This window comes from Artibeus jamaicensis, unplaced genomic scaffold (assembly GCF_021234435.1).
Source record: "Artibeus jamaicensis isolate MK-2021 breed Jamaican fruit bat unplaced genomic scaffold, CSHL_Jam_final contig_1028, whole genome shotgun sequence".
NCBI lineage: Eukaryota > Metazoa > Chordata > Mammalia > Chiroptera > Phyllostomidae > Artibeus > Artibeus jamaicensis.
In genome coordinates this window covers 5,465,478-5,489,592 of record NW_026521201.1, presented here as the reverse complement: position 1 = coordinate 5,489,592, position 24,115 = coordinate 5,465,478, and the positions used below count along the sequence as shown (strand labels likewise).

Genomic DNA, 24,115 nt, shown 5'->3' with positions numbered 1-24,115 from the left:
TGGCATGTGAAAGAGTGGGAGGGGTGAGTTTGAGAGAGAAGGACCAAGGAAATCCCAAAGGAAGATTCCCGTTGTTGGGTTTTGTGAGGGTATGATGTTACCCATCTTCACCAATGCCTGATGCTTGGGTGGCAGTGATGGGGTGGAAGGCAGACCTGATAGTTTCCTTACTGCTCCTCTCTTGACAGGGAGGAAATTTTTTAGAAGACACAGGAAGAGCCAGGGCCCGCCACATCTTTCTTCCCAGACCACCCTTGTGCCACTCTACTCTCTACTTCCTCCTCTACTTTCTCATTCTTGCATTTCCCTTCTTCCTTCCAGTTTCCAGGTGAGCCTTTATCAGTTTGGAGGCATCACAATGCCCCCTAGATTGGGGGCCTCCTCAAGGACCCAAATGGTCTTCCTTGTCATTATGTCCCAGCACAGCGCTTGGCACAGAGACCACCCAGGGCCTCGTACAAAGCCTGGTTCTTTCCTTTGCCTTCCATCCTCCCATTTGGTCAGCTGCAGGGAACAACTATGCCTCCTACAGCCTTGGACTGAAGGATCTGGAGGGGTTACTGTAGCCCAACTGCCGTAGTTTCCTCGTCAGAGTCCTGCCTTGAACCCAATGCCCTCTGACTCCCCTTCAAGGAGAAATGAGTAATAATGCCTTTCAGGGGGTGGTTTTCTGTCCTTAAGCTCGATAGCCACCATCTCTGATTGTTACCTAGTTATTGTCCAAGGAAGAAAGGGAAAGATCATGGAATGGTTAAATCCTAAACTTGGAAGTGATGAGCAGGGGAAGTCAATGCCCTAAGTGTGTACCTGGGTGTTGGTATTTACTGGCTGTGTGACTGTGGGCAAGTCCCTTGAGTGCTCTGAACCTCACTCACCTCTCATGTAAGACAGGGATTATAAAGCCTGCCTGGTCTTATTTCCCTAAGCAAGTGAGAGGCTCAGTGAGGCTGTCTGTAAATGTTATGTTCTAAATAGACCAACCCCTTCCTTATACAGATGAGGACACTGAGGCCCAGGGGTATTAAATTGCCCAAATTCATTCTGACAACAGGAAACTGTAGATGGGGCAAATTTTAGTTCAGAATGGAAGAATCATGACTCCGTGTGAAGAACAGGAGAAATGTGCAGAACTGTGAGACAGAAAAATTGATAGAAAAGAGAAGAAAACAAAGTGTAATGGGGACAGAGACTAACAGTACACACAAATCAAGATGAAAGTGAGAGGAAATTGATGTGGGCAGGGAAGAGGGGATGGAGGAGCCAAAGGGCAGTGAGAGAGATAAATGTGGGAGGAGAAAGGTGAGAGTGTGATGGAGAGAGAACACAAGGAAAGGAGACAGGAAAAAAAGAGGGCATATGAATAACTCGAAACAAGATGAAGGAGAAAGCCTGGGACAGTGACATCAAACCCTGACTTTTCAATACTCCCCTTCCTTTCCAGGTTGTCAGCTAACTCAATGAAGTTTGTAAAATCCTGAAATTAAACTCGGTCATCTTGGATCGTTTATGGAAAGAGAAAGATTAGGAAAAAATGTAAATATTTGATTTAAGAGGAAATATGGGCACTATCATTGATTGAACAACTATTGAGTGGCAGACAACCTACTGAGTGATATATATATATATATATATATATATACACATTAATTTCCCTTGACATTTAGAAATGTATTTCATATAGGCCATTTAGAGGGGAGGAGGATAAATTGGGGATTTGAACATAAGGGTATAATGTCCTCAAAAATTGAGAATGGCTAATCTGGGGCCCAGAAGAAGAAACGAGAAAAAAGTATGAGGAAGGAGGTAAAAACAAACAAATGATCAAAAACACAAGACCCAAGAGGAAAAGGCCAAATGGCACAATGGTGTGTGCTTTGCTCTGCGAGGGGCAGGACTGTGGGGGTGGGGAGGGGAGGACCACCCATTGATTACTGAGCACCTGTGGGAGGCCAGGTCAGCACAGGAGGGCTTCTGCTCGGCATCAGCAGCTGGGCAGCAGAACTGGTGCAGCACGATCTCATTCCTGTAAGCAGAGCAGAGGGAGAGCATCAGAGCTCAGCTGACACAGGCTGGGCCCAGCCTGGCTTTCTGACACCAAGGCACTTCTGCCCTGAAACCTTGTCCTGTGTCTCTGAAGTCTCCAGCACTGCTCCAGGGAAGGAAGTGCAGCATCGATTTTCTGTCATCAAGGCCTCTTCAATCACCCATTAGGCCCAAGTCAATCACCACGTCCTGCTTGCGTTGACCTCTTGTCAATGGAACTCTTCCTACTTCTGCACCTCTATCCCCTCAGTAGCTCCTCTATTTGTATGAGCCATTTATTCCCTCTATCCTTGGTCGTTATCATAGTTCTTTATAACCCTGTTCCCCACTGAGGTCCTGCAAGGCAGAACTGGTCTATTCATCTGTGGCACACAGAATTGCATTCAGTAAACATTTTAAAGCTGTTCACACGCAAAGATACAAAGCACTTCTACAGAAACTTTAGTGTTGCCAGATGAAAATCCGAAGTATGGTGCTTCATGGATTTGTTTGATGCAGACGAAAAGCCAATCTGGGAAGCAGACACCTGGTTCTAGTGCCAGCTAGCCAGCTGTGTGATACCTAGTTCACCTCTTCTGGATCGCAAATCATTTACTGATGATGTGATGGAGTTGAGCTAGAAAAGTAGTTCTCAACCCCAGCTGCTTATTAGATGTACCAGGATATTTTAAAACCTACCCTGCCCAGGCCCTGCCTACCCCCAAGGACTGATTCACTTGGTCTGGCCTGGCTCCTGGGCACCAGGAATTTTTATAAGCTCCAGGGCGATTCTAAAGACAGCCAGAATTGAGAGTAATTAGACTAGATAATTTCCAAGTTCCCTTCCACCTCTAAAATGCTGCAATTCTAATATCCACTTTGAGCCAACTTGGGACTTAATGTTGAAATTACTTTTTCATAAAGTAATACTGTCCATTGCTTTCTCTCTCTTAGCAAGCAGTCACTGCACTGCGCCTTATGGAGTCAGACAATACCAGGCCTGAAAGGGCCCCCAAAGATCACCTGAAAGAGATTTTTAAACTTCTTTAGCTTCAGAATACTTTGTCCAAATCTAGTCTTTCCTGGAAGCTGCTAAATTTGGCTATCCTCGTGGAAGAAAGGAACGTTGAAGCCTACCTTAACTTGACAAAAATAAATTCCAAAGAGATTGCATGTTAAAATGATAAAAATACAACAAGGGAAAATAAAAGAAGAAAACTTAGGAATATAGGCTATATGTTAAGGAGATTTAAAACAGGAAACTGAAAAGCCAATAAAAAAAGTAAACATATCTGACTACACAGAAGAAAATATCTGGTACGAAAAAAGATACCCTATTAAATTAAAAGAAAAGCCCTATCACTGTGGCTCAGTTGGGTGGGTATTGCCCTGCAAAGTGAAAGTTTGCTGGTTTGATTGCCAGTTAGGACACATACCTGGGTTGCAAGTTCGGTCCTTGGTTGGGGCATGTGCAAGAGGCAACTGATCAATGTTTCTCACCCTCTCTTTCTCCCTCCCTTCCCCGCTCTCTAAAAATAAGTAAATAAAATCTCTAAAAAATAACTCAGTAGACAAATGGCAGAGTGGAAAAATATATTTGCAACATGTATGACAAAAGGCATGTTAATATCCTACTTTGAACTCAGTAGAAAAAAATGGTAAAGGATATGAATTCTGGTTGACACAAGGGGAAATCCAAAGAGCCAAAAAAATGTAAGGAAAAATGTTTCACCTTATAGTAATAGGCAAATGCAAATACCCCATGTTGGGGTGGGGCTAAAAAGCTGGGCAGGAGAGGAGCAGAGCCCAGAGCAGTTGGCTCAGGGGGTTTCAGTCATCACCCAAGCAAAATGGGCATTAAAGTTCCTCAAAGAAGTCAGTGTGGACCTGAAGGCAGAGGGGAACCTCGGGCTCAACCAGAAAAGGACCTTGTTTCTTAACTAGGAAGCCCAGGAGAGAGTGGTGGTGGTGCTGCAGCAGACCTGAGGGGCCAGCTGGCTGGCTGGAAGGGGAAGAAGCCAAGTTCTTCAAGGAGCTACTTAAAGCTTTGTCAGGGCCAGGAGGAGAATCATGGGAGACTGCACACCTGTAACTCTCTGCATCGATATTTTGTTTGAGACTCAGGAGTCCACATAAGGCTATAAAAACACCTGAGTAGTTCGGAGGAACTGATGATGTGTGCAGTCCTGCTGTGGATGAAGCTGGCAGAAGAATGAAGAAGGAGGTTCCCAGCAAGAGAATCAAGGAGGAAAAGTTGGAACCCACTGGGGCAACTTTGAAGGAAGAAACCCTGCTCCACTTCACCAAACAGGAGGCTGTAGATCTAACCCCCAGTCTTTGAAAGGAAGCAGTCAGGGAATGTCTCTAAAGGTGCTGTCTTGTACCCTGGCTGGTATGGCTCAGTTAATTGAGCACAGGCTGGCGAACCAGGGGATCGCAGCTCGATTCCCAGTCAGGGCACATGCCTGGGTTGCAGGCCAGTTCCCAGCGGGGGATGCACAAGAGGCAGCCATACACTGATATTTCTCTCCCTCTCTCCTTCCCTTCCCCTCTAGAGATAAATAAGTAAAGTATTTTAAAAAATACAAAGGTGCAAGGTGCTGTCTGGAGCTCCAGAAAAGGGAGACATCATAAAATCATTTCCAGTCATCTCCCCACCCTTACTCACCCCGGTACCACCATCACTAATGCTGGTAAGGCCTGAAGAATGGGTTCCTTTTTCACTTTTCCACTTTCTCTCAATTTTCTTACCTCCTACAGTAAGCCTTCTCTATTTAAATATAATGAATAGAAGGAAAAATATCCTCATTTCCTCAGAAGTCACTCCTATTACAAGGAGTGGGTGGGGACAGGGTGGGGAGAGAGTTTAAATATCCAAAACAACTTTGAAAAACAAGTTGTAGTACTTACACTGTGTGTTTTCAAGACTTAAAGCTACCAAAATTAAGGCAGTTTGGTGTTGGCATAAGGATAGATATACAGATTGACTGAACCAAATAGAGGGGCTAACAACAGAAACAAACTGTATTGATTCTTGGTAAAATTATCAAGATAATTTAATGGAAAATGATAACCTTTTTACCAGCTAGTGCTGAAATAATTGGATGTCCACATTGCAAAAATGCCTTTAATCCATACCTTGCCCCATATATAAAAATTAATGTAAAATTAATCATAGATCAAAAATAACAGATAAAACCATAAAAGCTTATCAAAGAAAACATGAGATGAAATCTGCAAAGATTTCATAGCTAGGACATGAAAAGCACAAACCATAAAGAAAAAATTCATAAATTAGACTTCATCAAAATTTAAAACATTTTCTTTTTGGAAGATGCTATTAAGAAAAGTAAATAATTCTTTTTTTAAGTTTTATTTTATTACATTTCACATTCATTATTATTTTATATTAGTTTCAGGTGTACAGAACAGTGGTCAGACAATAATATACTTTACAAAGTGATTACTCCCACATTTCAACCACCCACGTGACACCATATATAGTTATTCTATATTACTGACTGTTGTAGACCGCTCTGCCTGGTTCTAGGAATTGTATCTTGACCCCTTGTGGCTAAGGGCTAGGGATGACCTTTGGAATGCCAGCCGCAGGAGACAAAGCTTGTCTCTGGTAGCAAATGCTGCCTCAGTTTCCTCTCCCTGCCCCCAAAGCTTGGTCGGAAGTCAATGACTGATGGGTAAGACCCCTCACAGAGGAGGGGCAACCTAAGCCAGACTTGATCACTTGGGAGGCCTTCATGGAAGGACTCAGGGGGCTGCAACAAAGAGCAATGGACTCTTGCCCCCCAGCTTTGAGATAGCCCAAGTCCCCAGGTTCTCTGTGAGAAGAGCTTCCTGGCTCTAATCCCCTTAAGCCTGAATACCTGTTGGGGAGAGGTGCAGCTCCTTGCCTTGCTAGAGCATGTCCTAGGGAAAAATCTGGCATCACAAAGATTTCCTGATAAACCTGTGAAATCTGCTCTGGTAAGAGTATTTTCATTCATATGTTAAGTGTTCGAGCAAGAAACCCTAAAACTCTATTCCTGACAGACTCTGATTCATACTAAGCCCTCAGATTTTTTTGAAATGTTATTTAATGTTTGATCCTTGCCACCCTGTATTCCTGTGTACTACAACCCAATAAAAGGCCCTGGAGGAGGGGGCTCAAGGCCTTTTTCTCCTCTGAGAATCTGGGTGCTGCTGGCCTTTTTTCCCGAGAAACTAGCCACTGCTCACGGCCTTTTTCCTCTGGGAAAATGGCCACTTCTCCTCCCTAAGCAGATCACATCACGTCTCAGTCATATTTACTCTCATCTATGGCACATGGGGGAGGGGGGCCTTGTGAGGAAAGTCACTCCCACAATTGACTATATTCCTTATGCTGTGCTTTACATCCCCATGACTGTTTTATAACTACCACTTTGTCACCCAACCTCTGCCCCCACAACTATCAGTTCCTTCTCTGTGTCTATGAGTCCATTTCTGGTTTGTTTTTTTTTATTTTTTTAAATTTATTTATCTTTAGAGGGGAAAGGAAGGAGAGAGGGAGAGAACTGGCCTGCAACCCAGGCATGTGCCCTGACTGGGAATCGAACCGTGGTTGCTTGGTTCCCAGGCCCGCGCTCAATCCACTGAGCTACACCAGCCAGGGCCCATTTCTGTTTTGTTTGTCTTTATTTTGTTCTCTAGATTCTGCATATAAGTGAAAGCATATGGTATTGGTCTGTCTCTGTCTTCTTTCACTCAGCATAATACCCTCTAGGTCCAACCATGCTGTTGAAAATGGTAAGATTTTATTCTTTTTATGGCCAAGTAATATTCCATTATATATGTGCCACAACTTTTTAAAATCTAGTTGTCTATTGATGGATAGTTGGTCTGCATCCATATCATGGCTATTGTAAATAATGCTGCAATGAACATAGGGCTTATACATCTTAAGAAAAATAAGTAAGTTTTAAAACTCACTAATAAAAATACAAAAACTTTATAGAAAATATACAGATTTGAACAGATTATTTACTAAAAACATAATTTATGACATTATTAGTCATCAGGAAAATGCAAATTAGAACCACGCACTCACTACGATGACTAAAATTTAAAAGTCCGATAATGCCAAGTGTTGAAAAGGGTATGGATTACCCTTTTCATACACTTTTCATACACTTCTGGTGGCAATGTAAAATGATACAATATTTGGGAAAGCAAACTGGTAAATTTCTTATAAAGTTAAACATTAATTACTGTATGTCCCTGCAATTGCATTGATAGGTATTTAATGAAGATAAATAAAAATATGTATTGACACAAGACTATTCCTAGCAGCAAATGTTCATAGCAGTAAAAAACCAGCAACACTACACATATATGGTCACATGATATTTGACAAAGGTGCCGAGAGTGCATAATGAGGAAAAAATAATCCTTTCAACAACTGGTGTTGAGAAAACTGGATATTCACTTGCAAAAGAAAGCATGTGGGCCCATGTTTTACTATACAAAGGGTCAACTCACAATAGATTAAAGACTTAAACATAAGACCTGAAACTATAAAACTCCTAGAAGAAAACATAAAAGGAAAGTTTCATGACATTCGTCTTGCAATGGTTTCATGAATATGATACTGAAGCACAGGCAACAGGTACAGAAATATACAGGTGGGACTACATTAAACTGAAAAGCTCTTGTGCAGCAAAGGAAACAATCAACAGAGTAAGAAAATCAACCAGTAAAATGGGATAAAATAAAACTTTTCCAAATTATATGTCAGATGAGGGGTTAATTTTCAAAATATATAAGGAACTCCCACAACTCAACAACAACAAAAATTAATAACGATTAAAAAATGACCTCAAGAATTAAATAAACATTTCTCCAAAGACTATAAAAATGGTCAATGAGTGTATGAAAAGATGCTCAAAGTCACTACTCATCAGGGCGATGTAAATCAAAATCATACTGAGATATTACTCCATACCTGTTAGGGTGGCTATAATAAAACAAACAAACAAAAGACAAGTGTTGACAGGGATGCGGAGAAATTGGAATCCCTGTACACTATTGATGGGAATGAAAATGGTGCTATGGAAAACAGTATGGAGGTTCCTCAAAAATTAAAAATAGAACTACCATATGATCCAGAAATCCTACTTCTGGGGATTTATCCAAAATAATTGAAATCAGCATTTTAAAGAGTTATTAGCACCCCAATATCATTGCAGCATTGTTCGCAATAGCCAAGATTCACAAACAATCTAAAAGTCCATTGATGGATGAATTAATAAAAAATGTATATGCATACAATGGAGTATTATTCAGTCTTAAACCCAGAAATCCTGCAATATGTCACCATATGGATAAAATCTGAAGACATGTTAAGCAAAATAAGCCAGTCACAGAAGGACAAATACTCCTACATCGTCCCACTTATATGCCATATCTACAGTAAGATAGTCAAACTCATGGACAAGAATGGTAGTTACCAGGGACTAGGGGAGAGTAGGGAATGGGAAACTGCCAATCAACAAGCATAAACTTTCAGCTGTGCAAGATGAGTATGTTCTAGAGATCTTCTGTACAACATTGTGTGCCTATAGTTAATAATATTTTATTGTACATAAACATTTAAGAGGGGATATCTTGTGATAAATGTTCTTACCACAATAAAACAAAATAAAAGAAAATTAAACATCAGTGTTTTGGTTTTGAAAATTTATTTTGTGAATTGTATGACTAAAGTGAGAGGCTCTCACTTTGTGGCTACCCGAGCCCTAGCCAGGAGAGGGGAGCTGGTTTAGAGTTGATACAAGGAGTACACCAATGCATATGCACACCAACCACTGTCTGTATATCCTGCATACATATGGAGGTATGTTCTAAATGTAATGGAGGTGTTATTGTCAATAAAACAAAGATTCATGTTTAAAAAATAGCAACAACCTAAATATCCACTAACTAAGAATCGGATGAACAAATTGTAGCGCTCCTGTGCAATGAAATACTAGTAAGCAATGAAAAGGGGTGAGTTTACTCATACATGCACCAATGTGGATGAATTCCAAAAGTATTATTCTAAGTGAAGGAAGCTAGACACAATAGTCCACACACTGTATGATTCCATTTATATAACATTCTTAAAAGGCAAAACTATAGTGACAGAAAGCAGATCAGTTTCACTGATATGGGAGGGGAGAAGTTAAACTACAAGAGGGAACATTTGGGGGTGAAGTAAAGTTTCTATAGCTTGATTGAGATCACGGTTACACAACTGTAAATATTTGTCAAACTAATCAAATTATACACTTAAAATTAGTAAATTTTATTATATATAGTTGTACCTTAATACAGCTGACATTCTTAATAGGCTGGAATAATTTTCTTCCCCTTCTCACTTTCTGATACCTCATCAAGAGGCTTTAGAATAATTTCTTTTCTACTTCCCTCCTCTCATTTCCCCCAATAATTAACCCCCCTGCCAGCAGCAGGAAAAAACTATTGTATTTTCCCTTCTTTCCAATGGTTAGATTGGATTTTCAGAGACCAAATGGCTTATGACTGAGCCAAAGAAGTCTAGGGCACCAGAAACTGGGACAATGAGAAAATTAGGTGTGGGGAAGTTGGAATAGGAAAAATTTTGGACCTAGGCCTAGGGCCTGAGGGTCTTCCAAAGTGTAATAGCAACAGTGCTGAAAGGAGATGAAGACTTTGCCCCCACTCCACTAGTGCTGGCCCTCAGGAGGGACAGTCATGGTAAATGAGGCTCCTATTCCTGCCTGGTTTATTTCACTGAGTTGTGAGGATTCATTCAGTAAGACTTTGAATGTGAAACCTCCTTAGGAAAAACATAATAAACCCTGCACAGATGCAAAATCTTATTGTGACTATTATTGACATTATTACAGTTTGCCACCACAGAACTCAGCACCCACAGCTCTACTGCAAGTAGAAACCTCCCAGGATGCCACACTGACCTCCTTATCCTTAGTTCCTACCCCCTCCTCCAGGCCTCAGGGTTGAGGAATAGAATTCCTTTGCTTACTGGTAGAATCTGCCACTGCCGTCTTCCACAGGAAGTTTTGGAGTGATCTTAATAAGGCAAGTGATTACGGATGTTCCAACAACCAGGGACAAAAGGTGACAGAAAACATTACCCTGATGGTATCCCAGTCCCGAAGGACAACCAGACTCAGTGTTCATTGTTCAGTCCTGACTGGGTCTGAGATCCCCATGTGGACCTCACACTCATTAAGAATTTCTTCTTTCATTCTCAGCTCACTTTCCTTTGGGACAATTTTAAAGGTCACCTAGTCCCTGTCCCCCAAAGAATAAAAGGTTCTAGACTCCTAGAGAGAGCTGCCTGCCTCTCCTTTTCAGAGAGCTTTCCCCTGAAAACACACTGCAGGCTCTTCAGATGTTTATATGAAGAAAATGCCTTTGGTCTTGCAGTAACCCTGTGTTTCTCTCCTGTGTTCTCAGGATCCCCAGGGGAAAGTGGAGTGGGCAGAGCACAGAACCTTACACTTCAACCCAGCTCTGATTTGGTTTGTTTTTACCTACTAGGGATGCCCATTCGGTTTAATTTGAAGGGAAAAGTTTCTTTGTTTAAAAAAAGAAAAAATAGCTGGGAAAACATTTTTCCAACACGACGCCCTCCTACTGCAATTGCTGAAGTTCCCTAGATCTCATCCAGTCACAGATCCTCTGGGAGAAGGGCTGCTTGCCCCTCTCTTTCTCACTGCCTGGAGGAAGACTTCTTGAGTAATCCTACCTAACTCCTCTGTACAAACCCTGCCTTGGTCTCCTCATCTGTAAAATGGAATTACTAACAGAACTTCTTTAAAGTATTGTTCTGGGGATGAAATGAATTAAGTAAAGCACTTAATAGAACTTGACATGGAGTAAATGCTTAATGAACGTCAGCTCTTATTAATGTCCCACTTCTGTCACCTTGACTCTCTCCCTTGGATCTCACCTCTCCAGCACCCATCCAGTCTACCACTCTTCCTCTTCTGTCCCCCACCTCCCACCACCAGTCTTCAGTGCTCTCATTTCCATGGGCCTTTTCTCTTCAGCATGTAAATATGCTCCAATCTCTCATCCTAAAACATTATTTTCCCTACAACTTTTCCCTTCCTTCTATAATGGTGGGGAATTGTAACCTACGCCACCATTCTTTTAAGATTGTTTCTGTAAGTGCTAACTCTGACTAATATTTAGCTTGTAGATAAACAACATGTTTATATAAGAACCCCAGGAACTAACTTCAAAAGACACCAACTCTGACCTTCAGTCATCCCAGCTTTAGGAGATTTGCTGTCCTTCAACTATAAAATCAGGATGATGTAAAACCAGGATGGTGAATATAAGGATGGCACACACCAGACCATCACTTGGCCAGTTTCAGGGTCCTTATCAGAATGGTCTGCTGGTCTGCACAGAGCTTTGGGAGCTTTTCAATACCGCCTCTTGATCTCTTTGCTTTGCTTTCCCTCTCCCTCCTTATAAAAACCTCTGCCTGCACTGAGATGTTGAGAAGGGCTTTGAGACAAGAGTCTCCCATTGTCTCAAGATACCAGGACTAGCATAAATCACTTTCCTTTTCACCAGCACCTGTCTCACCAGTTTGATGAGCAGGCAAACTGGCTTTTGATGCAGCAGGCAGCCAGCCAGACCTGCATTTGGTCACACTTCTACAGCCAGCCTTTCAGGAAGAGCTGTCTGCTTTCAGGGACTTCCTCTCATCCTGATTTCCTGCCAGCTTGCTGAAGTACAGTTCTTCCCCTACAGCCCCAATAGAACTCTCACCACGGAGGTCCCCATGGATCTGGTTGCCCACTCCAGTGGAATTTCTCAGTTCCTAATTGACTTTTCGGTAGTACTGATTGGCCAAACCCTCCTTCTTCTAATACTCTCCTCCCTTGACTTCCAGGGAAGTGGTCTGCCTGTTCTTCCTACTACTATCTGGTTTTCATGGCAGTAGGAGAAAACCAGCCACCATGCTAGGAGAAGCCCAAACAAGTCCATGGAGAGGTCCATGTGGGAAGGAGCAAACAACCACCACCAATCTACCATCCACTTGATGATCTTCCTGAAAATGAATCTTCTAGCCTTCGTAATGTGCGCAGAAAAGAGCTGTCCCTAACAAGCAGATTTCTAAGCTAAACAAATGGTTATTGATGTGTAAGTTCCGGGGTGGTTAGAAGATGGTTTATTATGCATCTCATAGTGGTTATGGTTGTTTGCCCCTCTGTCTCTCCAACTATACTATAAACTACTTCAGGGAGAGATATCTCTGTATCAGATACCAACTGAATTAATATAGTACTGCCATGCATGTTAGCCCTGTGGGGTAGGTACAAATGTTGCCATTCCTTTCTTCCCCCATCTTTAAAAAATACTTTATTGTTACTCTGTTACTGTGGTCCCAATTTTCCCCCTTCACCCTCCACTGCCCGGCCCACTCCCCACTTCCACAGTCATTCTTCACCCTGTTGTCCATGTCCATGGGTCATTCATGAATGTTTCTTGACTAGTCCCTTCCCCTTCTTCCCATACTCATTGCCCTGTTCCCTCCCCTTTGGTCCCTGTCAGACTGTTCCTTATTTCCATGCCTCTGGTTCTATTTTGCTCATTAGTTTATTTTGTTCATCAGGTTTCTCTTATAGGTAAAATCATATGGCATTTGCTTTCACTGACTGGCTTACAAGGCTGAGAGAAAAGAAATGGCTCAAATCAAACTGCAAACAGTGGACCCCATCCCCTTTTCCCATTTTCTTAAGAAGGCATGAAAGCACCCTTTCCCCAACAGAAAAGTTAATCTCTTCTCCTTACTCAGTGTCTCCCCACAGAACTCAGAAGACAATGAATACTCCATAACTGCTTGCCTGTCCATTTATTTACATTACTACCTACCAGGACTTGACATACAGTAACTATAAAACAATAGACTGAAAAGGTAGATACCATCATCACCATTTTACAGATGAGTGAAGAAACTTAGTAACAAGGTCAAAGTTATACTGCTAGGAAGAGGCTGAGGTGGCACTTGAATCTAGTCCTGATCATGGCCCCCTACACTATTCTCCTGCTACAGAAAAGGCTGTGCTGTACAGTGGGCCAAACAGGAAGTCTGGGTTCAAATTCTAGAGACATCTAGCTGTGTGGTTTGGGGCTAGTCACTTGAGCTCTCTGAGCCTATTCCCTGATCTGTGAAGTCCTCTACCTCACTGGGTTGCTTTGAGTGGCCTAAGAAGTAACCGGCATGAAAGCTCTGTGGATGATGCAGAGTGCAGGTAGTATGGGATTGCATGTTGTTACTGCAATGGCCCATCTCATGAATGACCATATGCTCTTCTGAAAACATGATTTAATTTCAGGGAGGCAGCAGGCACAGGGGAATGACTTTGGCTTAGAATCAAGCTGATTTAAATACACATAGCACCTTTGCCATTTATAGTTCTGAAACTTTGGGAAAGTCTCTGAACTACTCTGAGCCCTTCACTTGTCTCTCAAATAGGCATAATGATGGTAGAACCTCATTTGATAGTTAAGAATTAAATGAGAAAATGTACCTTAGGAAGTCAGCCCACAATAGTGTATACTAAATGATAGTTTATTCTTGATTTAAGTGCTGTATTTCCTAATCAAATGACATGCTCCATGCCTTGTGTGTCTCTCTGTTCTCATGAACATGCACAGGCCTACCACTGACTGCCTGTTCAAAATTTGCTAAACTGAGGGCAGCATCTGCGTGGTCGGCTGCATTTCTTTCTCTTTTTTTCAACATTTTTTTTATTATTGTTCAAATACAGTTGTTTCTATTGCCCCCAAACATGCCCCTTCATCCCACCCCTCCCCCCACCCTTAAACCTACCCCCTTTGGCTTTGTCCACGTGTCCTTTACACATGTTCCTGAAAGCCCTTCTCCTTTCCTTCCCCCCGCCCCATTATCTCTCCCACCTCCCCTCTGGTTACTGTCAGTTTGTTCTTAATTTCAATGTCTCTGGTCATATTTTTGCTTGCTTATTTGTTTTGTTGATTAGATTCCACTTATAGGTGAGATTATATGGTATTTGTCTTTCACCGCCTGGCTTATTTCACTTAGCATAATGCTCTCCAGATCCATCCTTGCTGTCACAAAGGATAGGAGCTCTTTCTTTCTTTCTTCACATGTACAATACAGTGTTATCAACTATGGTCATTGTGTTTTCTATTAGGTTCTTAGACCTTTCATTTAATAGCTGCAAATTTGTACCCTTTTACTGAATTCTCCCTATTCTGTCATTCCTTGAATCCTGGCAACCAATTTTTTCTTTGTCTCTAAGTTTGAATTTTTTTTCTAAAATTCCACATATAGGTGATGCCATGTATTATTTGTCCTTCTCTGGCTTATTTCACTTAGCATAATGTCTTCCAGATCCAACCATGATAGCACAAATGGCAGGATTTCTTTCTTTCTTGTGGTTACATAATATTCCATTGTGTGTGTGTATGTGTACCTCAGTTTTTCTTTACCCATTCGTCCATTGATGGACACTTAAGTTGTTTCCATGTCTTGGCTATTATGGATAATGCTTCAATAGACATGTGAATGCAGTTATCTCTTCCAGGTCCTGTTTCCTATACTTATATGTAGCCAGAAGTGGTATTGCAGGATCATACAGTATTTCTATTTTTTAATTTTTTTTGAGAAATCTCTATAGTGTTTTCCACAGTGGCTGCACCAATTTACAGTCCCACTAACACTTGTTATCTCTTGTCTTTTTGATGATAGCCATTCTAACAGGTGTGAGGTGATACTTCATTCTATTTTGATTTGCATTTCCCTATAATTAACAATGTCAAGCATCTTTTTGTGTACCTGTTGGCCAATTGTATGTTTTCTTTAGAAAAACATCTATTCAATTTAAGGAGAAAAAAGGGGAGGGATTTGGAGGAACAAGTATGAAGGACACAGGGACAAGAACTAAGGCGGGTGGAAATGGGAGGGAGGTAGGGAGCATGGGGCAGGGTGGGCTGGGATGGGAGAAATAGACAGAAAACTGTACTTGAAAAATAACTAAATAAAAATGTTTAAAAAAGAACTGGAACAAAAAGAAAGAAAAATATCTATTCAGATTCTTTGCCCATTTTTATTTATTTATTTATTTTTGCATTTTAAAATATATTTTATTAATTATGCTATTACAGATGTCCCACTATTTTCTCCCCTTTATTTCCCTCTTCCCTGTACCCCCTTCCCACCAGCATTTCCCCAACTTAGTTCATGTCCATGAGTCATACACATAAATTCTCTGGCTTCTCCATTTCCCATACTATTCTTAACCTCACCCATCTATTTTGTACCTACCATTTATGCTTTTTACTGCCTCTACCTTTTCCCCTATTCTCCCCAACTCCATCTCCCTGCTGATAACCCTCCATGTGATCTCCATTTCTGTGATTTTGTTCCTGTTCTACTTGTTTGCTTTTGTGTTTGTCTGTTTGTTTGTTTTTCAGGTTCAGTTGTCAATAGTTATGAGTTTGTTTTCATTTTACTGCTCTTACTTTTTATCATCTTGTTTTTCTTAGATAAGTTCCCTGAATATTTCATATAATAAAAGCTTGGTAATGATGAACTCTTTTAACTTGACCTTATCAGTGCCTTCCCTTATCTGAGAAACACTTAATCTGCCTTCCCATTCTAAATGAAAGCTTTGCTGGATAGAGTCATCTTGGATGTAAGCTCTTGCCTTTCATGACTTGGAATACTTCTTTCCAGCCCCTTCTTGCCTGCAAGGTTTATTTTGAGAAATCAGTTGACATATCTTATGGGATTTCCTTCATAGGTAGGTAACTGTCTCCTTTTCTCTTGCTGCTGTTAAGATTCTCTCCTAGCCCTGGCTGGCATAGCTCAGTGGATTGAGCGCAGGCCTGGGAACCAAGCAACCATGGTTTGATTCCCAGTCAGGGTACATGCCTGGGTTGCAGGCTAGTTCCCAGCAGAGGACACATGGGAGGCAACCACACATTGATATTTCTCTCCCTCTCTCCTTCCCTTCCCCTCTAAAGATAAATAAAATATTTTTTAAAAAAAGATTCTCTCCTTATCTTTCATCTTGGGTAGTGTAATTATGATATGCCTTGGTGTGTGCTTCCTTGGGTCCAACTTCTTTGAGACTCTGAGCTTCCTGGACTTACTGGAAGTCTATTTCCTTTGCTACATTGGGGAAATTCTCCTGCATTATTTTTACAAATAAGTTTTCCATTTCTTGTTTTTTCTCTTCTCCTTTGGGCACCCCTATGATTCAGATGTTGGAACATTTAAAGATGTCCTGGAGGTCCTAAGCTTTTCCTCATTTTTTAAAATTCTTGTTTCTTCATTCTGTTCTGGTTGAATGTTTCTTTCTTCCTTCTCATCCAAATTGTTGATTTGAGTTCTGGTTTCCTTGTCTTTACTGTTGGTTCCCTGTACATTTTTCTTTATTTCACTTTGCCTAGCCTTCACTTTTTCCTTTATTTTGGGACCATACCAACTATTTCTGTGAGCATCCTGATTACCAGTGATTTGAACTCTGAATCTGATAGGTTAGCTATCTCTTCATCACTTAGTTGTATTTTTGGAGCTTTGATCTGTTATTTCATTTGGGCCCTATTTCTTTGTCTCCGCATACCTGTTACACAGTAAGGGGTGAAGCCTTAATTATTCTTCAGGGTGAGACAACTCACATCACTGAGTTGTGGTGCTGTACATAGGTGAGGGGTCAGAGAGGGAACAATGCCACTTGCTAGGCTCTCAGATGGCTTTCAGTCACTTCCCCCACTACCCACAAGCAAATTGGGCCCTTCTGGTGCTGATTCCCAGGTGGGTGGGTGGGTTTATGTATGTTCTGAGACCTTGTGGGTCTCTTCAAGGAACTCACCTCTGAGGCTGGAAGTTTCTTCTGCTGCTGCAACCCCCATAGGTTTTTGAAGTCAGAGGTTTTTGAGGCTTTATTTCCCCTCACTTGAACCCCGGATTGTGTGGTCTATCTTGCTCCCGAGTTGTTCCTCCCAGTTTATCTGCAAGCAAATGTGGGACCGCCTAGTCCACCAACCACTGCCTTGAATGGTCTGCAAGCAACCACCTTACCACAAGTCCTCTCCACCTGGCTACCCACTCTGCCTCTCCTACCAGTCTGGATGAATGTTTCTTCTTTAACTCCTTGGTTGTCAGACTTCCACATAGTTTGATTTTCTAGCAATTCTGGTTATTTTTTATTTTTAAATTTATTGTTGACCTTCTTTTGGTTGTGTGAGGAGGCAAAGTGTATATACCTACACCTCCATCTTGACTAGAAGTTCCCCCTTTGCCCATTTTTAAATCAGATTGTTTTTTTCTTGATAATGGGTTGTCTGAGTTCTTTATATATTTTGGATATTAAGTCCTTATCAGATATATTATTTGCAAATATCTTCTCCCATTTCATCAGTTGCCTTTTCATTTCAATGGTTTCCTTTGCTACACAGGAGCTTTTTAGTTTGATATAGTCCCACTTGTTAATTTTTCTTTTGTAGCCTAGTGCATTCCTTATCACATTTACCACAGTGGTGGACACACAGTGCTGCTGTCTCTTTTGTTAAAGCACTTCACAGTTTATACAGCATTTTCTCACACATTTTAATCTTTGTACCACCTTGTGAGTTACACCTAGGTATTCCCCTTTGCAGATGAGGAACAGGGACATGACCTGGTTTTCTTGTGGTCACACAGCTGGTAAGGGGTGGAACCAGTATTGCACTCAGGTCTTCTAATCCTAGGAGTGCTCCACCATGGAGCAGTGAAGGAGGAACACTTATTCAAAGGAGGAATTTCATCAGGGCCCTTTTTCAAACCAGAGGAAGTAGCATTGTTTTGCAGAAAGCCAGCAGGTTATAGGCTTGGCCACTGGAGTGGCTGGGAATCTTAGACAGATTATCTGACCCTTCTCAGTCTCAGTTTCCTCAGCTATAAAGAGGAGGTCATAAAAGAAACAACCTCATATGGTTTTTGTGAAGGTCAAACAAGATAACCTATATCATGCTTAGTATGCAATGCTTAGCACGTGGCAGGGCAACATACTGAATCTACACCACGCACTGGTATGGGGGTACAGAAAATCTAGTGTTCAAAGCCCAGTTTTGACACTTTCTAGTTAATAATATCTTGGCCTGCTTGAGTCTCAGTTTCCTTACCTGTAAAATAGGGCATTAATAGCATTTAGCTCCAAGTTTGATCATGATGGTTAAGTGAGTGAATATATCCAAAGTGTTAAGAACTGTGCCGAGCTCAGTTAGTATGCTCCTGCTGCTTCTGGAGCCAAAGTCTGTTACCATCAGTTGTGGGCACAGCACAGCTTCTATCTATAGCCAAATTTTATGATTAGAAAATGGACTAAAGTGGATGGAAGCCTCAGCTGGAGATCCCAGCCTGCCCCAATCTTCAAATCTCCAAATTCTGCCCACCCTTCAGAGCCCAGCACCAAAGACATTTCCCCTCCAAAGTCTTCCCTAGCTCTTGCTCATACTTCCCCAACCCCTCCACTGCCCCTGCCCAGGCTAGAAGCACTCACATCTGGGTCACCCTACACCACAGTCAGCTTTCTGGGACATAGACATGGCTTTAACCAATTCGTGTCTACATACAGTACCAGATGTAGCCTAGCTCATAGAGACTCAATGCATGAATAAGTCTCTACTACTGAGGATGCTATAGAGAAATAGGAATTAAACATGCATGTACATGAAATGGGAGCATGCATGGAAAAAACCCAAGCATGTACCATAGAGACATTATCATCACATGTGCAAGGCAGTGTGCAAGCCCTTTCCATACATTCCCTTATTTCACAGATTAGAAGACTTAGAGAGACTAAAACACTTGCTTAATATCAAACAGCTTTGGCATCGACCTAGCAGTCTTGGGGAAGCTTAACTCAGCCCAGAAAACTCAGTCTGTAACTTGAGTGTGTCAGGACACCCCAAGATTCTCCTCCTCTATGCTCACCACCCCAGCCCAGCCCTAGAACTGACAAGCTTCCTCTCAGGCCCCAAGCTGCACACTGTCCTCTCTCCTTCCTGCCCAGTAGGGTGGCACTGCCAGAAACCCCAGAGCCATTCAGTTGCCTACCTCAAAGCCAATTTGAAGTCCAATACCTCTGTAGGGAGCCAGGAGGGCACCTGGCAGTAGGCAGGGTGGCTCAGTATGAATGACAAAGCTGGGAGCTTGGCTGCACCTTGCCAGCTTCCCTCACAAGAGAAAATGAAGATAACTCTATATTACCTGGCAGACAGGTAACTGGCTGCCGGACAAAGCAAGCTTGAGAGGACACATCAAGGCTATCTGACCCATGCCAGCCTCAGAGGCCGCTTCACAACATGGCCCGCCCCATGACTCCAGAGCAACCTGCCCACATGACACTAACTCACCCACTCTTAACTATGGGCACACATTGTTTTTCTAGGAATAGTGAGGATAAGTCCTGATCAATAATAAGACTACATTTGTGCAGTAGTTCTGATTTATGGAAAGTGGTAGTAGTAATAATAATATTATACATTATAATCATAATAATTAATGTTAATATTAATGCCACTTGACTGATGAGGAAACTAAGGCCAAGCAAGGTTTGGTGACCTCATTAGAGCCCACAGCTGAGACTCTAGCCCTCGCTATTCCAATGCTGTGCGCTACCCCGGCACCCACTCCCACTATACCACTGACCCTCACAGCAGGCATCTGCAGGGGAGGACACCACTGGGCTTTGAATGGAAGAGCCTTGATCTTGCCCTCCATGGCACAGGCAGACTCTTAGGGGCTTAGACTAAAACATAAAACCTCATCCAGCCAAGCTCCAATCCCACAGTTTCAGTGGACCTCCTAGCCAGCTGCTCATGTGTACCCATCCAACTCACATACCTACAGAAACTTCTGTTGCTTCTGATAAATCAGCTACATGCTAACATGTAACATGCTTTCATACACCTGCTTGGGTGTGCAAAGATTCATACACATAAACACACACATGCTTCTTGTACACACACACACCTTAACACACACCTTACTTCATGAACACATCCAGGGCTCTCATAAAAATGTACATCTGTCCTGAATATACAGTGGTCCCTTGGTGTCTGCAGTGGATCAGTCCCAGGATCCCCCACAAATACCAAGATCTACAGATGCTCATCTCATATATATGTAGTGTTAGCATATAACCTGCACATAGCCTTTGGTATGCTTTAAATCATCTCTAAATTACTCATAATTTCTAATACATTGTAAGTGCCATGTAAATAGTTGTTATGCTGTATTGTTTAGAGAATAATGGCAAGAATAAAAAGTCTGTTCATGTTCAGTACACACAAAACTATACAGGCCTACTACACATGTCAGCAACAATACAAATTTTTTATTGCAAGTATTTTTGATCCATGGTTAGTTGAATCCATGGATGCAGAACCTTCAAATATGGAGGGCTGACTGCAGTCCCAGTCTCACACTCAATATACACTCCCCAAACCTATGCACACATGAATCTGCACACACCTGTACATGAATGCACACCTACTCTTAGATGTTCAGATACACATATACATATTTCCACACACAGCCCTGCATGTGTAGGCATGTGCACACACATCCACACACATGCAGGCCTGAGACAAGAATGTTCTATACCTGATGGGAGCCCTCCAGAGCTTGTGGGCCATGGAAGGATGTCATGTCCCATAAGCATCTGTAATTTCATCTACCTTCTGGCTACACGTGGATGTCGTTCTTCCAGTCCTCTAGTCCAGCCTTGCATGACGTGACAGAGATGAGTGGTCCAAGGGCCAAGTTCAGAGCTGCAGCAACATGAACAACCATCACACGGGCATGCTGCCCCCAGTCTTTTTGTCCCTAAACACTGAGCCATGTTCTGGATCAGGCCTTGCCTGGAGCAGGCACTTTCCACACCACAGGGCACCCCCCATGACTAGAGTGGCGATAGCTATGTCAGGGCTTAAGAGGCTACGCTTATGTATGAATCTTGAAGATGCCACTTTAGCTGTGCAATCTTGGGTTGGTCACCTTAACTTGTCTGAGTCCCAGTTAGCCCATCTGTGAAACAGGGATACCTTTCTATTAGGATTGTGTGGATTAAATGAGATAATAAATGTACATAAATGCCCAGCACATAGCAGTACATGGATATTAAAAGACTGAATAAATGAGTATCAAATGATTGTGAATTGCACTCCAGGGCTCTCTGTGCAGAACTGCTGTTCCTCTCTTGCCCTTTGAAACTGTTTTCTGTAGTTGTGGGTCACATCACTCCCCTGGTCAAAGAAGTCCCCACACCCATCTTAAAGAACAACTGTCCCTTGCCAGCCATCACCCCATTTATTTACTCCTCATTGTAACAAAACTAATTAAACAGTTTTCTATACTCACATTCTACAATTCCTCTCAGTCTGTAATCTTTTAAACTTATTAGAGAAATTTCAAACATATTTTTGCCAGTTTTCTAGCCCCAACAATTTTCCGGAAAAATTTTTAAAGATTTTATTTATTTATTTTAGACAGAGGGGAAGGGAGGGAGAAAGAGAGGGAGAGAAACATTAATGTGTGGTTGCCTCTCACACACCCTCTACTGGGAACCTGGCCTCACCTGAAACCCAGGAATGTGCCCTGACTGGAAATCAGTCCAGCAACCCTTTGGTTTGTAGGCCGGCACCAAATCCACTGAGCCACACCAGCCAGGGCTGTCCCCAACATTTTTGCTGTAGTACGTAAAGCAGGGGTCCCCAACCTCCCTCTTTCTAGTTGGAGGACACCACTTGCATCATTACCTGAGCTCCACCTCTTGTCTCACCGCACCTACACCCACCCTGGTCCATGAAAAAATTGTCTTCTGTGAAACCTGTCCCTGGTGCCAAAAAGGTTGGGGACTGCTGCTTTAAAGCATGCCTCAGAAATAATATCATTGCACCCAGAATGTATCTCTAACAGGTAAGAACTTTAAAAAGATATAACAGTATCATTATTACACCTAACTAAATTAACAACAATTCTCTAATATCAGCTAATATGTCATCCATGCTCAAATTTCCCTGATTGCCTTAAAAATGTCTTTTCACAGTTGCTTCATCTGAATCAGGACCTAATTAAGGTCCACACATTACATTTGGTTGGCTTGTCTCTTAAGTCTCTTTTCCTTTCTCTCTTAAACCCACACTAACCAAGCTTCCACTCCCACAGCTACACTTTTCTAGGTCACCAACTCCCTCAGTGTTGCTAAAGCCAGTGGACAGTTCTGATTCCTCACCCTGCTCCAGGGTTTGATTTTATGTTCCTGCCTTCCTTGCTGAAACACCTCTTTGCCAGAACACAGAGTGTTCTTCCAGCTTTCCCCCTCCCTCTCAGCTTCTGTCCCCACCTCTTGATATTGGAGTGCTCCAAGGCTCCATCTCTGCTCCTCTTCAGTCTTCTTTACTCACTCCTAGGAGGTGTCATCCAGTCTTAAGGCTTTAAAAGCCATCCCAAATTTATATCTCTAGTCTCTTCCAAAAGCCTACTGATTGTCTCCTCTTGAATATCTGATAGGCATCTCCACCTTAACATGTCTGAATCTCCACCCCTCATCTTTCCTCTCACAGACCTCCCCAACTCGTTCTCTTGATAACTTTGACCCAAACTCTCCAACTCACCCTCTACTTGTCATTCTCTCACACCACACATCAATTCCTGAGGAAGCACTGTTGCTTCCATCTCTTACTGGGACTTTGCAACAGTCTCCTATCTGACCCCTCTGTTGCTGGTTTTCTTCTACCTTCAGTCTATTCTCAACCCAGATTCAACCAAGCAGCTGAGGTTCCCTGTAAGCATTCTCTGTTCAAAACTATCCAACTGCTACTGCATTTTCTTAAGGAAAAGCCAACTCTTCACAACAAACTCCAAGGCCCTACCAGTATTTCTCAACAAGAAAATATGTTATTTGGGGCAGGAAAAGTCTTCCTTGCAGTGCTGTCCTGTGCACTTTTGGACTGTCTGACAGCACTTGTTCCTTCCATGCCAGCAGGGAAACACCTTCCCCTCACATGACAGGTGTGGTTTCGCTGTAGCATCTTTCCTACAAGCATTTTCACTGCAAACATTTTCACCCATAATTAATTGGAGGTACGACAGTTTTGCTGTAAAAAAAAAAAAAAGGAAAAATCATAGCAAATAAAAGAGGAACATTAAAATGAGTAACAAAATGAAAAGGTTTTATTGTGAAATACAAAAATTTGAATACATTTAAAATGTGTAGATTCATGGTAATATAAAACTGATTTTATATTGTGCTTTGTACTTAAGCACTTGTCTTCATTCTATGGGAAGTGTGGGTTCAACTCAGTGCCTTCTCTCTCCTCCTAGTATAGTTTCAAAATAAGAAACCAATTAGCTCTTGGTGTAAAAATCCTCCTGTGGAAGAAAGGCTATTTTAAAACACTGCTATGACTATTTTCTCTACCACTTCCTCAATGGAGAAATGAAACCAACCTGACCAGCCCCCAGTCCCTCCCAACAAAAAACAAAAAAACTGCCAACCAATTATTTTATCCTTTTTTACAGCAAAATTGCCATACAGCCAATTAGTTATGAGGTGAAAATGTTTGCAGCAAAAATGCTTATAGCAAAGAAATCTGTGGCAAAGATGCTATTATGAAAATACTTAGAACTTCCCCCTTAACCCTGCCAGCCATGTGACAACTAAAATGTCCCAACACATTCCCAGCTGAGAATCTTTTACAAGACTTGCTGCACCTTGGCCCTCTCCTGCCCTCCTTACATCCCAGGGATGGCTCTGATTTGGCCTAAGACTACTCTCCCCACACTCCCTCTGCTATCTTACTGGGCCAGACAGGCAGGCTCCCATGCTGGGCCTTTGGGCTGGCAGTTGGCCCTTGCAGAGGACACCCTTCTCTAGGTCTTTGCACAGGTTTATCTTCTCAGTGAGGCCTGCCCAGGGCACCCTGTTTGAAATGACAAATCCCTTTAGTCCCAGGACCCCTTCTCTATTTTTCTTCAGAGCACTTATCTCATCAGATGTACTTACTATAGGTGTTC

The 24,115-nt window shown here is 42.1% G+C and overlaps 1 protein-coding gene across 6 annotated transcripts in view; it reads right to left on the bottom strand.

The window, feature by feature from the left end:
• IQSEC3 (IQ motif and Sec7 domain ArfGEF 3) overlaps positions 1-24,115 on the bottom strand; it is a 105,989-nt gene that overhangs the window by 67,869 nt on the left and 14,005 nt on the right. For all 6 annotated transcript variants that reach the window (XR_008390970.1, XM_037133949.2, XM_053661970.1 and 3 more), the window contains exon 2: positions 1,940-2,023. Coding sequence is in view for 5 of the 6 variants with exons in the window: in XM_037133949.2 (XP_036989844.2) it covers positions 1,940-2,023 (84 nt within the window). In the remaining variant the exon portion in view is untranslated. The remainder of the gene's footprint in view (positions 1-1,939; positions 2,024-24,115) is intronic.